Here is a 17337-nt window from a genome sequence, read left to right as displayed (position 1 = left end):
TCTGGGTGAAATGGAGGCCTTCCTGGAAACCTATAAGCTGCCAAGACTGAAACAGGAAGAAATTGACAACCTGAATAGGCCAATAACCAGTAACGAGATTGAAGCCGTGATCAAAAACCTCCCAAAAAACAAGAGTCCAGGGCCTGATGGATTCCCTGGGGAATTCTACCAAACATTCAAAGAAGAAATAATACCTATTCTACTGAAGCTGTTTCAAAAAATAGAAACAGAAGGAAAGCTTCCAGACTCAATTCTATGAGGCCAGCATTACCTTAATCCCCAAACCAGGCAAAGACCCCATGAAAAAGAATTCCAGACCGATATCCCTGATGAATATGGATTCCAAAATCCTCAACAAAATCCTAGCTAATAGGATCCAACAATACATTAAAAGGATCATCCACCACGACCAAGTGGGATTTATCCCCGGGATGCAGGGGTGGTTCAACATTCGCAAATCGATCAATGTGATAGAACACATTAATAGGAGGGAGAAGAACCATATGGTCCTTTCAATTGATGCAGAAAAAGCATTTGACAAAATACAACATCCTTTCCTGATTAATACTCTCCAGAGTATAGGGATAGAGGGAACATTCCTCAAGTTCATAAAATCCATCTATGAAAAACCCACAGTGAATATCATCCTCAATGGGGAAAAGCTGAGAGCATTTCCCTTAAGATCAGGAACACGTCAAGGATGCCCACTCTCGCCACTGTTGTTCAACATAGTACTAGAAGTCCTAGCAACAGCAATCAGACAACAAACAGAAATAAAAGGTATTCAAATTGGCAAAGAAGAAGTCAAACTCTCTTTTCGCAGACGACATGATACTTTATGTGGAAAACCCAAAAGATTCCACCCCCAAATTACTAGAACTCATACAGCAATTCAGTAATGTGGCAGGATACAAAATCAATGCACAGAAATTGGTTGCTTTCTTATACACTAACAATGCAACTGTAGAAAGAGAAATTAGAGAAATGATTCCATTTACAATAGCACCAAAAACCGTAAGATACCTTGGAATAAACCTAACCAAAGAGGTAAAGGATCTATACTCTAGGAACTACAGAACACTCATGGAAGAAATTGAAGAAGACATAAAAAGATGGAAAAATATTCCATGCTCATGGATCGGAAGAATAAACATTGTTAAAATGTCTCTGCTGTCCAGAGCAATCTATACCTTCAGGATGCCATCCCGATCAAAATTCCAATGACATTTTTCAAAGTGCTGGAACAATCCTAAAATTTGTATGGAATCAGAAAAGACCCCGAATCACCAAGGAAATGTTGAAAAAGAAAAACAAAGCTGGGGGCATCACATTGCCCAATTTCAATCTATATTACAAAGCTGTGATCACCAAGACAGCATGGTACTGGCGCAAAAACAGACATATAGACCAATGGAACAGAATAGAGAACCCAGATATGGACCCTCAACTCTATGGTCAAATAATCTTTGACAAAGCAGGAAAAAACATGCAATGGAAAAAAGACAGTCTCTTCAATAAATGGTGCTGGGAAAATTGGACAGCCACATGCAGAATGAAACTCGACCATTCTCTAACACCATTCACAAAGATAAACTCAAAGTGGATGAAAGACCTCAATGTGAGACAGGAATCCATCAAAATCCTAGAGGAGAACATAGGCAGTAACCTCTTTGACATCGTCCACAGCAACTTCTTTCAAGATACATCTCCAAAAGCTAGTGAAACAAAAGCAAAAATGAACTCTTGGGACTTCATCAAGATAAAAAGCTTCTGCATAGCAAAGGAAACAGTCAACAAAGAGGCAACCCACAGAATGGGAGAATATATTTGCAAATGACACTACAGATAAAGGGCTGGTATTCAAGATCTATAAAGAACTTCTCAAACTCAACACCCAAAAAACAAATAATGAAGTCAAAAAGTGGGCAGAAGATATGAAAAGACACTTCTCTGAAAAAGACATACAAACGGCCAACAGACACATGGAAAAATGTTCATCATCATTAGCCATCAGGGAAATCCAAATCAAAACCACACTGAGATACCACCTTACACCAGTTAGAATGGCAAAAATGGACAAGGCAAGAAACAACAAATGTTGAAGAGGTTGTGGAGAAAGGGGAACCCTCTTACACTGTTGGTGGGGATGCAAGTTGGTGCAGCCACTTTGGAAAACTGTGGAGGTTCCTCAAAAATTTTAAAATAGAGCTACCCTATGACCCAGCAATTGCACTACTGGGTATTTGCCCCAAAGACACAGATGTGTCTTTGAATGTTACATGTGCACTCAAAAGAATGTGTCTTCTGCTGTTTGAGGATGAAATGTTCTGAATATATATATATATGTGCCAATGTTCATAGCAGCAATGTCCGCAATAGCCAAACTGTGGAAGGAGCCGAGATGCCCTTCAACAGATGAATGGATAAAGAAGATGTTGTCCATATATACAATGGAATATTACTCAGCCATCAGAAAGGATGAATACCCAACTTTTACATCAACATGGATGGGACTGGAGGAGATTATGCTAAGTGAAATAAGTCAAGCAGAGAAAGTCAATTATCATATGGCTTCACTTATTTGTGGAACATAAGGAATAGCATGGAGGACATTAGGAGAAGGAAGGGAAAAAAAGGGGGGGGAATTGGAGGGAGAGATGAACCATGAGAGACTATGGACTCTGAGAAACAAACAGGGTTTTAGATGGGAGGGGGGAGAGGGGATGGGTTAGCCCGGTGATGGGTATTAAGGAGGGCACATACTGCATGGAGCACTGGGTGTCATACGAAAACAATGGATCATGGATCACCACATCAAAAACCAGTGATGTATGGTGACTAACATAATAAAATTAAAAAAAAAAAAAGATGCTGTATTTTGTCAAATGCTTTTGCTACATCTATTGAGAGGATCATATGGTTCTTATCCTTTCTTTTATGTGGTGTATCACATTGATTGATTTGCAAATATTGAACCACCCCTGTAGCCCAGGAATAAATCCCACTTGATTGTGGTGAATAATTCTTTTAATGTACTGTTGGATTCAGTTTGCTAGTATCTTATTGATAATTTTTGCATCCATGTTCATCAGGGATATTGGCCTGTAATTCTCCTGTTTAGTGGGGTCTTTGGTTTTAGAACAGGGTAATGCTGGCCTCATGGAAGAAGTTTGGAGTTTTCCTTCCATTTCTATTAATTGGGAAGAATAGGTATTAACTCTTCTTTAAATGTCTGATAGAATTCTGGGAAACCACCTGGTCCTGGACTTTGGTTTGTTAGGAGATTTTTTATTACTGATTTAATTTCTTTACTGGTATGGGTCTGTTCAAATTTTTTATTTCTTCCTGTTTTAGTTTTGGTAGTTTATATATTTCTAGGAATTTATCCATTTCTTCCAGATTGCCCAGTTTGTTGGCATATAATTTTTCATAATATTCTCTTATAATTATTTGTAGTTCTGTGGTGTTGGTTGTGATCTGTCCTCTTTCATTATTTATTTAGGTCCTTTCTCTTTTCCTTTTGATAAGTCTGGCTAGGGGGTTTATAAATTGTATTAATTCTTTCAAAGAACCAGCTCTTAGTTTTGTTGATCTGTTCTACTGGTTTTTTGTTTTGTTTTGTTTCTGTATCATTTATTTCTGCTCTAATCTTAATTATTTCTCTTCTTCTACTGATCTTAGATTTGCTGCTCCTTTTCTCCCTCCTTGAGGTATAAGGTTAGGTTGTTTATTTGAGACTTTTCTTGGTTCTTGAGGTAGACCGGTATTACAATATACATCCCTTTTAGGACCGCTTTTGCTGCATCCCAAAGGTTTTGGACTGTCATGTTTTCATTTTCATTTGCTTACATCTATTTTTTTATTTCTCAATTTCCTGGTTAACCCATTTATTCTTTAGTAGGATGTTCTTTAATCTCCATGTATTTGTGATCTTTCCATATTTTTTCTTGTGGTTAACTTCAAATTTCGTAGTATTGTGGTCTGAAAATATGCATGGTATGACCTTGATCTTTTTGTACTTGTTGAAGGCTGATTTGTGACCCAGTATGTGATCTATTCTGGAGAATATTACATGTGCACTCAAAAAGAATGTGTCTTCTGCTGTCTGAGGATGAAATGTTCTGAATATATCTGTTAAGTCCACCTGGTCCAGTGGGTCATTCAAAGCCATTGTTTCCTTGTTGATTTTCTGCTTAGGTGATCTGTCCATTGCAGTAAGTGGGGCGTTAAAGCCCTCTACTATTATTGTATTACTATCAATGAGTTTCTTTATGTTTGTTATTAATTGCTTTATATATTTGCGTGCTCCCAAGGTGGGGGCATAAATATTTATAATTGTTAGATCTTCTTGTTGGATACACCCCTTAATTATGACATAGTGCCCTTCTTCATCTCGTGTTACAGTCTGGTTTAAAATCTAGTTTGACTAATTTAAGTATGGCTACTCCGGTTTTCTTTAGATATGTTAGATGGTTCTCCATCCTCTCACTTTCTACCGACAGGTGTCTTTAGGTCTAAAATGAGTCTTTTAGGGGCGCCTGGGTGGCTCAGTTGGTTAAGCGACTGCCTTCGGCTCAGGTCATGATCCTGGAGTCCCGGGATCAAGTCCCGCATCGGGCTCTCTGCTCGGCAGGGAGTCTGCTTCTCCCTCTGACCCTCCTCCCTCTCATGCTCTCTGTCTCTCATTCTGTCTGTCTCAAATAAATAAATAAAATCTTTAAAAAAAAAAAAAAAGAAAAAAAATAAAATAAAATGAGTCTTTTATAGGCAGCATATAGACAGGTCTTGTTTTTTAATCCATTCTGATGTCCTGTGTCTTTTGATTGGAGCATATGGTCCATTTACATTCAGAGTGATGATTGATATGAATTTACTGCCATTGTGCTACCTGTAAAGTTGGTGTTTCTGGTGTTTTCTTTCCTTCCTAGTCTTCGTTGTTTTTGATCCTTTTTTTCTCCACTCAGAGAGTCCCCTTTAATATTCTTGCAGGGCTGGTTTAGTGGTCATGAACTCTTGGGTTTTTTTCTGGGAAACTCTTTATCTCTCTTTCTATTCTGAATGAGAGACAACCTTGCTGGAGTTGGCTGCATATTTTTCCCATTCAGCACATTGAATATATCCTGTCATTGTCTTCTGGCCTGCCAAGTTTCTGTGGACAGATCTGCTGCAAACCTTATCCATCTTCCCTTGTAGGTTAAGATTTTTTTTCCATTACTGCTTTCAGGATTCTTTCCTTGTCTATTTTATGAATTTGACTATGATATGTCTTGGTGATGGCTGGCTTTTGTTGAATTTAATGGGAGTTCTCTGTGCTTCTTAGATTTCAGTGTCTGTTTCCTTCCCAGCTTAGGGAGGTTTTCAGCTACAATTTGCTCAAATACACCTTCTGCACCCTTTTCTCTCTCTTCTTCTGGGACTGCTATGATATGAATATTATTAAGCTTTAAGGAGTCACTGAGTTCCCTAAGTCTATATTTGTGATCCAATACCTTTCTTTCCCTCTTCTTTTCAGCTTCATTATTTTCCATAATTTTATCTTTTATATCACTGATTCGTTCCTCTGCTTTGTCCATCCTCATAGTCAAGGCATCCAGTCAAATTTTGGCCTGACTAGTTTTTAGTTCTTTTATTTCTGCAGTAAGGAATTTTCTAGTGTCTTCTATGTGTTTTTTAAGCCCAGCTACTATCCTTACAAGTTTCACACAGCTTACTTATATCTGTATTGATTAAATCCCTGGCTGTTAGTTCTTTCTTTTGGGGTGAATCCCTCAATCTTGTCATTTTGTTTAGGTTATTGGTTTTTTTGTATGATTGTTAGAAAGCCTGTCATACTCCTGCTTCTGAGAGTAATGGCTATATTAAGAGGTCCAAAAAAAGGTGGGGGGATCCTATATCACTCTGTTGTGTTTTGATGCTCTTACCCTCATGTCAGTCCTCTGCAGAGTTTTTCCTTGCCTGCAGTGGGGGGTGTTTGGACCTTGTCCACCGTGTGACAAGTTTTAACTAGGTGTGTCTTGGTCTGCTTGTTAAAAGAAACTAGATCCAAAAAAGAAGCAGCAGCTAGATACTATTTCCCCTAGAACGAAGCTTTGCAGCACTCTATGATCAGTAGACTTGGTGCATGTGAGGGGTTTGTGCTGGTTTTTCTAGGGGAGGGACCTGCTACACTGATTCTCAGGCTGACTTGCCCTAGTGGAGATGCACCTGCAGGGCACAGGGGCTCAGGGCTTGGTGGTCTCCACTGAGGGGGTGCTGTGTTGCTCCCTGAGGTCAGTCAGTGCTGATGGAGGGGGAGGGAGGAATGGCATCACCCTGCTCTCTCATCCCCAGCATAGTGAGCTCAAGCCTGCCACTCTTCTGGAAGCCCTCACAGAAGAGCAAACAATCACTCATCTTGTGCCCCCGGCTTCTGTTAGATCCCTGCCTTCACCCTGTCTGTGTTGGAGCTGTCTGCCTGTCAAGTGGCACAGCACTCTTGTGTTTTATCTCAGGAATGTGGCTGAGTTTCAAAACTCCAAATTTTATGGACCCACACTGATCCTCTTGGGGAGGGTCTTGCCATGCTTTTGCCATTTGCCAGTTTGTCCCAGAAAAGTGGTTGCTTGACAGTGCGATTGTTTGGAGTCTATGGTAAAGTCTATGCCAAAAAAGCTGGCACCAAGGCTTGCTGCCCTCAGCTGGTGTCTCTCTTCCTATGTTAGGGAATGGGGCAGCACATTGGCACCACCAGTTCTGTCCCTAGAAAAGCCATTTCACCACTCCCAGATGCACTCCAAAAAGGGAAACTGTTTCTCCCCATATGACCTAGAGGATCCTCAGACCATGCTGCCTGCTCCAGGGTCTCTGCCTTCCTTCCCAGTAGGAGTACCACTAAGCCCACCAGGCATGACCTCAGTAGCACAGACTTCTAAAACATCAGACTTTGCACTGTGCTGCTTATAGTAATCTGCAGGAATCCACGCTTCTCCTTTTCCCAGTTAGTAGTTTTGAGGAAGAGTTTTTCTTATGTAGACCCCTACATGCTGCTTCACTCTTCTCCTCCCTCTCTCTTTCTCTCTCTCTCTGCAATCAGGGCTCCCTCCCCTCCACAGCACCCGCAGTTCTTTTCTCCCATTAATCCACTCTCCGCAGCCCCTACCTTCCACAAAGTGGTCATTTTTCTACTTGTAGATGTGCAGTTTTGTTCTCTCAGTCCTCAGATCAATTTCTTGGCTGTTCAGAATGATTTGATGTTTATCTAGCTGTGTTCAAGGGACAAGGCAAGCCCAGGGTCCTCCACTCTGCCATCTTAACTCCGCTTCCCATCTTCCTGATTTTAAATAATTGGTGACCTCCAGGGTGCCACTGTATAATTTCCTCTTCAGACATTTCTTAATAAAGCAAGTGTTTCATAAGCACTTGCTGGGTTTCCAGTGTTGTATTGCTTTAGTCATATTTATATCAAGATTTAGATTTTTTAATTATGTTAATCACCATACACTACATCATTAGTTTTTGATGTAGTGTTCCATGATTCATTGTTTGTGTATAACACCCAGTGCTCCATGCAGAACATGCCCTCCTTACTACCCATCCCCAGGCTAACCCATCCCCACGCCCCTCCTCTCTAGAACCCTATTTGTTTTTCAGAGTCCATAGTCTCTCATGGTTCATGTCCCCCTCTGATTTCCCCCTCTTCATTCTTCCTCTCCTGCTAGCTGCTGCTGCTTCTTTTTTTTTTTAACATATAATGTATTATTTACTTCAGAGGTACAGGTCTGTGATTCAACAGTCTTACACAATTCACAGCGCTCACCATAACACATACCCTCCCCAATGTCTATCACCCAGCCACCCCATCCCTTCAACCCCCCACCACTCCAGCAACCCTCAGTTTGTTTCCTGAGATTAAGAATTCCTCATATCAGTGAGGTCATATGATACATGTCTTTCTCTGATTGACTTACTTCGCTCAGCATAATACCCTCTAGTTCCAGCCACGTTGTTGCAAATGGCAAGATTTCATTCCTTTTGATGGCTGCATAATATTCCATTGTATATATATATACCACATCTTTTTTATCCGTTCATCAGTCAATGGACATCTTGGCTCTTTCCACAGATTGGCTACTGTGGACATTGCTGCTATAAACATCAGGGTGCACGTACCCCTTCAGCTCACTAAATTTGTATCTTTGGGGCAAAGAGTGAGAGTTTGACTTCTTTGCCGATTTGGATGCCTTCACATTTTATGTTAAAAAATAAATAAATACCCAGTAGTACAATTGCTGGATCATACGGTAGCTTTATTTTCAACTTCTTGAGAAACCGCCATACTGTTTTCCAGAGTGGCTGCACCAGCTTGCATTCCCACCAACAGTGTAGGAGGGTTCCCCTTTCTCCGCATCCCTGCCAGCATCTGTCATTTCCTGACTTGTTAATTTTAGCCATTCTGACTGGTGTGAGGTGATATCTCATTGAGGTTTTGATTTGGATTTCCCTGATGCCGAGTGATGCTGAGCACTTTTTTCCTGTGTTGGCCATTTGGATGTCTTCTTTGGGAAAATGTCTGTTCATGTCTTCTGCCCACTTCTTGATTGGATCATTTGTTCTTTGGGTGTTGAGTTTAAGAAGTTCTTTATAGATTTTGGATACTAGCCCTTTATCTGATATGTCATTTGCAAATATCTTCTCCCATTCTGTCGGTTGTCTTTTGGTTTTGTTGACTGTTTCTATTGCTGTGCAAAAGCTTTTTATCTTGATGAAGTCCCAATAATTCATTGTTGCCCTTGCTTCCCTTGCCTTCGGCAATGTTTCTAGGAAGAAGTTGCTGCGGCTGAGGTTGAAGAGGTTGCTGCCTGTGTTCTCCATTAGGATTTTGATGGACTCCTGTCTCACATTTAGTTCTTTCAACCATTTTGAGTCTTATTTTTGTGTGTGGTGTAAGGAAATGGTCCAGTTTCATTCTTTTGCATGTGGCTGTCCAATTTTCCCAACACCATTTGTTGAAGAGACTGTCTTTTTTCCACTGGACATTCTTTCCTGCTTTGTCGAAGATTAGTTGACCATAGAGTTAAGGGTCCATTTCTGGGCTCTCTATTCTGTTCCATTGATCTATGTGTCTGTTTTTGTGCCAGTACCATACTGTCTTGATGATGACAGCTTTGTAATAGAGCTTGAAGTCTGGAATTGTGATGCTGCCAGCTTTGCTTTTCTTTTTCAACATTCTTCTGGCTATTCGGGGTCTTTTCTGGTTCCATACGAATTTTAGGATTATTTGTTCCATTTCTTTGAAAAAAGTGGATGGTATTTTGATAGGGATTGCATTAAATATGTAGATTCCTCTAGGTAGCATTGACATCTTCACAATATTTGTTCTTCCAATCCATGAGAATGGAACATTTTTCCATTTCTTTGTGTCTTCCTCAATTTCTTTCATGAGTATTTTATAGTTTTCTGAGGACAGATTCTTTGCCTCTTTGGTTAGATCTGTTCCTAGGTATCTTATGGTTTTGGGTGCAATTGTAAATGGGATCGACTCCTTAATTTCTCTTTCTTCTGTCTTGTTGTTGGTGTATAGGAATGCCACTGATTTCTGTGCATTGATTTTATATCCTGCCACTTTACTGAGTTCCTGTATGATTTCTAGCAGTTTTGGGGTGGAGTCTTTTGGGTTTTCCACATAAAGTATCATCTGCAAAGAGTGAGAGTTTGACTTCTTCTTTGCCAATTTGGATGCCTTTTATTTCTTTTTGTTGTCTGATTGCTGTGGCTAGGACTTCCAATACTATGTTGAATAGCAGTGGTGATAGTGGACATCCCTGCCGTGTTCCTGACTTTAGGGGGAAAGCTCTCAGTTTTTCCCCATTGAGAATGATACTTGCTGTGGGTTATTCATAGATGGCTTTTATGATATTGAGGTTATGTACCCTCTATCCCTATACTCTGAAGAGTTTTGATCAAGAAAGGATGCTGTACTTTGTCAAATGCTTTTTCTGCATCTATTGAGAAGATCATATGGTTCTTGTTCTTTCTTTTGTTAATGTATTGTATCACATTGATTTGCGGATGTTGAACCAACCTTGCAGCCCAGGGATAAATCCCATTTGGTCATGGTGAGTAATCCTTTTAATGTACTGTTGTATCTTATTGGCTAGTATTTTGGTGAGAATTTTTGCATCCATGTTCATCAAGGATATTGGTCTATAATTCTCCTTTTTGATGGGGTCTTTGGTTTTGGGATCAAGGTAATGGTGGCCTCATAAAACGAGTTTGGAAGTTTTCCTTCCATTTCTATGTTTTGGAACAGTTTCAGAAGAATAGGTATTAATTCTTCTTGAAATGTTTGGTAGAATTCCCCTGGGAAGCCATCTGGCCCGGGGCTTTTGTTTGTTGGGAGATTTTTGATGACTGCTTCAATTTCCTTAGTGGTTATAGGTCTGTTCAGGTTTTCTATTTCTTCCTGGTTCCGTTTTGGTAGTTGATACATCTCTAGGAATGCATCCATTTCTTCCAGATTATCTAATTTGCTGGCATGTAGTTGCTCATAATATGTTCTTATAATTGTTTGTATTTTTTTGGTGTTGGTTGTAATCTCTCCTCTTTCATTCATGATTTTATTTATTTGGGTCATTTCTCTTTTCTTTTTGATAAGTCTGGCCAGGGGTTTATCAATCTTGTTAATTCTTTCAAAGAACCAGCTCCTAGTCAACAATCATTGATCTGTTCTACTGTTCTTTTGGTTCATTGATTTCTGCTCTGATCTTTATTATTTCTCTTCTCCTGCTGGGTTTAGGCTTTATTTGCTGTTCTTTCTCCAGCTCCTTTAGGTGTAGGGTTAGGTTGTGTACTTGAGACCTTTCTTGTTTCTTGAGAAAGGCTTGTATTGCTATATACTTTCCTCTTAGGACTGCCTTTGCTGCATCCCAAAGATTCTGAACAGTTGTGTTTTCATTTTCATTAGTTTCCATGAATTTTTTTAATTCTTCTTTAATTTCCTGGTTGACCCATTCATTCTTTAGTAGGATGCTCTTTTAGCCTCCATGTATTTGAGTTCTTTCCGACTTTCCTCTTGTGATTGAGTTCTAGTTTCAAACCATTGTGGTCTGAAAATAGGCAGGGAATGATCCCAATCTTTTGGTACCGGTTGAGACCTGATTTGTGACCTAGGATGTGATCTATTCTGGAGAATGTTCCATGGGCACTAGAGAAGAATGTGTATTCCATTGCTTTGGGATGGAATGTTCTGAATATATCTGTGAAGTCCATTTGGTCCAGTGTGTCATTTAAAGTCTTCATTTCCTTGTTGATCTTTTGCTTAGATGATCTGTCCATTTCAGTGACGGGGGGTGTTGAAGTCCCCCACTATTACTGTATTGTTGTCGATGTGTTTCTTTGATTTTGTTATTAATTGCCTTATATAATTGGCTGCTCCCACGTTAGGGGCATAGATATTTACAATTGTTAGATCTTCTTGTTGGATAGACCCTTTAAGTAGGATATAGTGTCCTTCCTCATCTCTTATTACAGTCTTTGGTTTAAAATCTAATTTGTCTGATAGAAGGATTGCCACCCCAGCTTTCTTTTGGTGTCCATTAGCATGGTAAATGGTTTTTCACCCCCTCACTTTCAATCTGGGGGTGTCTTTGGGTCTAAAATTAGTCTCTTGCAGACAGCATATTGATGGGTCTTATTTTTTTATCCAATCTGATACCCTGTGTCTTTTGATTGGGGCATTTAGCCCATTTACACTCAGGGTAACTATTGAAAGATAGGAATTTAGTGCCATTGTATTGCCTGTAAGGTGACTGTTACTGTATATTGTCTGTGTTCCTTTCTGGTCTATGTTACTTTTAGGCTCTCTGTTGGCTTAGAGGACCCCTTTCAATATTTCTGGTAGGGCTGGTTTTGTGTTTGCAAATTCCTTTAGTTTTTGTTTGTCCTGGAAGCTTTTTATCTCTTCTTCTATTTTCAATAACAGCCTAGCTGGATATAGTATTCTTGGCTGCATATTTTTCTCATTTAGTGCTCTGAATATATCATGCCAGTCCTTTCTGGCCTGCCAAGTCTCTGTGGATAGGTCTGTTGCTAATCTAATGTTTCTACCATTGTAGGTTACAGATCTGTTCTCCCGAGCTGCTTTCAGGATTTTCTCTTTGTCTATGAGACTCCTAAGTTTTACTATTAGATGTCAGGGTGTTGACCTATTTTTATTGATTTTGAGAGGGGTTCTCTGTGCCTCCTGGATTTTGATGCCTGTTTCCTTCCCCAAATTAGGGAAGTTCTCTGCTATAATTTGCTCCAATATACCTTCTGCCCCTCTCTCTCTTTCTTCTTCTTCTGGGATCCCAATTATCCTAATGTTGTTTCATCTTATGGTATCACTTATCTCTCGAATTCTGCCCTCGTGATCCAGTAGTTGTTTATCTCTCTTTCTCTCAGCTTCTTTATTTTCCATCATTTGGTCTTCTATATCACTAATTCTCTCTTCTGCCTCATTTATCCTAGCAGTTAGAGCCTCCATTTTTTATTGCACCTCATTAATAGCCTTTTTGATTTTGACTCGGTTAGATATAGTTCATTTATTTCTCCAGAAAGGGTTTCTCTAATAACTTCCATGCTTTTTTCAAGCCCAGCTAGTATCTTTAAAATCATCATTCTGAACTCTAGTTCTGACATCTTACTAATGTCCATATCGTTTGGGTCCCTGGCAGTCGGTACTGCCTCTTGTTCTTTTTGTTGAGGTGATTTTTTCCGTCTTGTCATTTTGTCCAGAGGAGAACAGATGAATGAGAGAACAAAATGCTAACAGGGTAACAACGTCCCCAGAAAATATACACTAAACAAATCAGAAAAGACCTGAAACTAGGGGAAAAGAAAGGGAAAGAAAGAAAAAATAAAAATAAAAACAAAACAAAACAAAAAACAGAATATGATCAAATATGATCAGGCTGGTGCATAGATCAGTACCACACACTAGATTTTGGGCGTATTTTGGTCTGTTAGAAGAAAGTGCCTCCCAAAATTTTAAAGAAAGAAAAACTTATATATGTACAAAAATAAGGGTTAATACAAAGAAGGGATGGAATATGACTGTAAAGATGAAAATTATAAAAGATTTTATAAAAGGAATTGATAAGTTGGGTGAAAAAAGAAAGAGGATTTTAAAAAAAAAGAATGTGATCAGGCAGGAGACTAGAACAAAGCCATACACTAGAGATTTAGAGTATATTTTGATCTGTTAGAAGAAACTATATCCCAAAATTTTAAGGAGAAAACAACTTATATATATATATATATATATATATATACATACACCAAAAATAAGGGTAACTACTATGAAGGGATAGAATATGACTCTAAAAATGAAAAATAAAAAAGATTTTTTAAAAAAGGGATTGATAAGATGTTGGTTGAAAAAGGGAAAAAAAATTTCAAAAAAAGTTAAAAAAAAATTAATTTTCGAAGACTAAAGAATCATGGGGAAAAAGCCATGAATTCTATGTGCAGTATTCCCCTAGCGCTGGAGTTCTGCCATTCTCATTGATCGGGAAACTTGGTCTTGGCTGGCTGTCCTTGCTGATCTTCTGGGGGAGGGGCCTGTTGCGGTGGTTCCCAAAAGTCTTTGCTGGAGGCGGAATTGCCCCGCCCTTGCTGGTCTGGGCTAAGTAATCTGCTTGGGTTTGCTCTCAGGAGCTTTTGTTCCCTGCAAGCTTTCCGTGCAGCTTTGGAGGACGAGAGTGAAAATGGCAGCCTCCCAGTCTCCTCCCCGGAGGAGCCGATAACTCAGGGCCCCGCTCCTCAGTGAGCCCCCAGAGAAAAGCAGTCAATCGCTCCCATCTCCCAGGTCTCTGGCCGCACTCCGTGCTCACCCGGCCTGTGACCGAGCGTTTCTATCTCTGGCACCCGACCCTGTGTGGAGTCTCCAAACCCAGCAGATCCTTGCAGCGCGCTCCCGCGCCGCTCCTCCCAGGGGAAGAAGGGGAGTCTCCCTGGATCTGCCGCTTGTTGGGTCCCTGCCAGAGGAGCAGTGGCCCAACTGTGCCGCGGATCACGGTTTATGGCAACTCCGAGCTGAGAGCCCGCTTCTCGGCTCCGTCTCTGCAGCCGGCTTCCCCGCTCCGATACCTGGGAGCTCTGCCGCACTCAGGCACCCCCGGTCTTTCTGTGACCCCGAGGGTCCTGAGACCACACTGTCCCAGCGAGGGTTCCACCCCCCGCTTAGCCACTGGAGCGACGTCCCTCATCGGAGCCAACTTCTAAAAGTTCCGATTTTATGCTCCGGGCTCTATCACTTGCCGGTAGCCGCTGACGGAGGCCCCCTGCCCCGCCATCTATCCTCCCAAATATCGCCTCAGATTCACTTCTCCATACGTCCTACCTTCCAGAATGTGGTTGCTTTTCTGTTCAGAGAGTTGTTGCTATTCTTTTCTTTGATCTCCTGTTGAGTTCGTAGGTGTTCAGAATGGTTTGATCCCTATCCAGTTGAATTCCTGGGACCAGAGGAAATCCAGGTCTCCTACTCCTCCGCCATCTTGCTTCTCCCCCCTCAACATTTAGATTTTTAAGGCAGAACTATTTCCACCTTTGAAACTTTAAACATCTCATTTCCTTGTCCTTTTCCTACACTGAACTCTAGATGCTCTTTTTTCTGCTCTGCTTTTCCATGCCATTTATCACCTTCTAACACATTATGTCACTTTCTTACTATGTTTGTTTGCTTCTCCCTATTAGAATGTAACTCCTTGAAGACTGGGATTTTTGCCCCTTTAGGCCACAGATGTGTCCCCAGGATCTAGAATCCTGCCTAATATATAGTACGCACTTAATAAGTATTGATTGGATAAATAAGTGTCCTAAAGAAAGTTCAATTATATGTCCTTGCCTAACAAGGAAGGAAGGAAGTGACACATTAAGTAGCACAGGCAGTTCCTTTAGCTATTTTACATAGTAAACCATTCTTCACAGACAAGGGAAGAATTTGCTCTATAGTTCCATTAAAGAAAATAGTAGTGTATAACTGTGTTGGTTTTTATAATGATTTCTTTTCATATTAGTTATTTATTGATGCATAACAAATTACCCCAAACTTAGCAGCTTAAAACAAAACACACATGAGAGTCAGAAATCCAGGAGGATCTCTCATTGCTAGGCTCAGTCAAGATATTGGGGGTGGAGGGGGGTCACTGCAGGACCCACTTCCAAAAAGACTCTCATCGATGTTACCTGGAAGGCTCAGTTCTTGGCCCTGTGGGCCTCCCCACTGTCCTACTAAGAACATGGGTGCATGCTTCCCTGAGAGAGAACAGTTGTGGAAAGAGCTTACCACCAAAACAGAGGCCACATGTCTTTGATGATCTGATCTCAGCAGTCATGTATCACTTATGTCATGTTCTTTTGGTCACAAAGATCAACTCTGGAATCCTGTGGGAGGGAAACTGTACAAGGGAACATCGGGGCCATTGTTAGAGGCTACCAACTACTACAATAATTTTGTACAGAATTTGAAAGTTTTTTCCTTCCCTTCCCCCCACTTAGGTATATATTTGCCTTGATTCTGTAGAAAGTTGTAATCTGTTTAACCAGCATAGTGATACAGATGACAGTGGAATCAGCTGGGAATCTGAGTCTGAGAGCCTTAATGAAGCACTACGGAGGTTTAATAAGAATGTGGAGACATTTCCTCTTCTGACGGATTTTAGAACAGGTATACTAAATTTTCTGAGTAAAATGGAATTAATAAACTTGTTTTAAGGGCTTTTGAGGTTCAGCTATTTCTAACATTAACTGATATATTTTTTTAATTTTTTACTTAAATTCAATTTAATTAACACATAATGTATTATTAGTTTCAGAGATAGAATTCATGATTCATCAGTTGCATCTAACACCCAGTGCTCATTACATCAAGTGCCCTCCTTAATGTCCATCACCCAGTTACCCCATCCCCCCACCTGCCTCCCTTCCAGCAATCCTCAGTTTATTTCCTAGAGTTATGAGTTTCCTTATGGTTTGTCTCCCTCTATTTTCATCTTAATTTTTCCTTCCCTTCCCCTATGTTCATCTGTTTTGTTTCTTAAATTCCACATATGAGTGAAATCATATGATATTTTTATATACTTTATATGCATGATCTCTCTGATTCCTCAAGACACTCAATAGATAATCTTTCTCATTTTCTAGATGAGTGAAGTAAGAGAAGGGAAGTAACTGCCTTGGGTCACTTCCATTTTCTAAAACTCAGGCTGCATTGGAAAATTGCATAAAGATGACTTTTCTAAGCTTGAGGTTTTGCTATTAGCTCAAATTGTTAGAGTTGTCATTCAGACCTAAATGGCAGTAATTTTAATTACAAACCACCTACACTGATAATTTTGAAGTAGGGCAGGGGAGCTCAGATTTTATCCTATCAAGATAGGTCAAGTCATGCTTTTTTTCTTCTAATCCATTCCTACCCATATTTAGTAAATATATGTGATTCTTCTATGAAGAAAATGCATCTCTTTACTGGTGTTGACAGTTTCTGAAAAGCATGAATGGTGTCTATACATTTTTATTAATATGCGATATATAGAGGTATATTTTTATTCATAGCATTTTGTACATATCAGAGGATATGCTAAAGCAAAGGAAAGCATCAGCCTGAAGTCTTACCTGATTTTACTCAATGAGATTGTAATCACTTATAGCTCATGTTTGGCTGATAAACAGCACTTGCTATTTCCTCTGCTTGGAATGTTCTTCCCCCGAACTGTACAGCAATTTAGATCTCTGCTCAACCGTCCCCATATTGCAGGTCTTCCCTGTCCTCCCCATATAAAGTATAAAGCCTGCCACTCTCCCCTACCCCATTTTTCTCCATGCCTTCTATTCCTTTTTTAAATAGCACTGTGAGCAGGGACTCTTTGTACTGCTGTGTCACCAGCAGTTAGAAGGGCACCTTGCACAAGTTAGGTGCTCATAAACATTTGCTGAATGAGTGAAAGAATAAATTCATGATTTTTTCTTTTTATAAACTCAGATTTATAGTCTAGAAGAAGCAGGTCCTTCCTCATTGTCTTCTTGTCTCAAGGGAAGTCACAGAAACATTCTGTGCATAATGTGATCATTCATGGAGCTATATATAGCTCCATTTTCTGTGGGTACTTTATTTTTTCTGTGGGTATTTTATTTTTTATTCTAAAATTTAAAAAAATTTTTAAGTATGCTTATGTACAAGTTGATTCATAGGCAAATGCCTATTAAAAAGTTTTGCAGGTTAAAATAATATGACAACTAGATTGGTTGGGTTTTTTGGTTTTTGGTTTTTTTAGTTCTATTTTGAGATGAACTTTTAGCCATGTTTTTAAGGCTGGAAAT

At 39.9% G+C, this 17337-nt stretch overlaps 1 protein-coding gene across 2 annotated transcripts in view; it reads left to right on the top strand.

The window, feature by feature from the left end:
• The window catches only part of RNF17 (ring finger protein 17), a 154751-nt gene that overhangs the window by 129885 nt on the left and 7529 nt on the right, over positions 1 to 17337 (top strand). For both annotated transcript variants that reach the window (XM_035003771.1, XM_035003770.1), the window contains exon 32: positions 15517 to 15685. In XM_035003771.1, coding sequence (XP_034859662.1) covers positions 15517 to 15685 — 169 coding nt within the window. The remainder of the gene's footprint in view (positions 1 to 15516; positions 15686 to 17337) is intronic.

This window comes from Mirounga leonina, unplaced genomic scaffold, assembly GCF_011800145.1.
Source record: "Mirounga leonina isolate KUSES-001 unplaced genomic scaffold, KU_Mleo_1.0 Mir_127, whole genome shotgun sequence".
Lineage (NCBI taxonomy): Eukaryota > Metazoa > Chordata > Mammalia > Carnivora > Phocidae > Mirounga > Mirounga leonina.
Note: the sequence above shows the minus strand (reverse complement) of the source record. Positions and strands in the feature narration are given on the sequence as shown.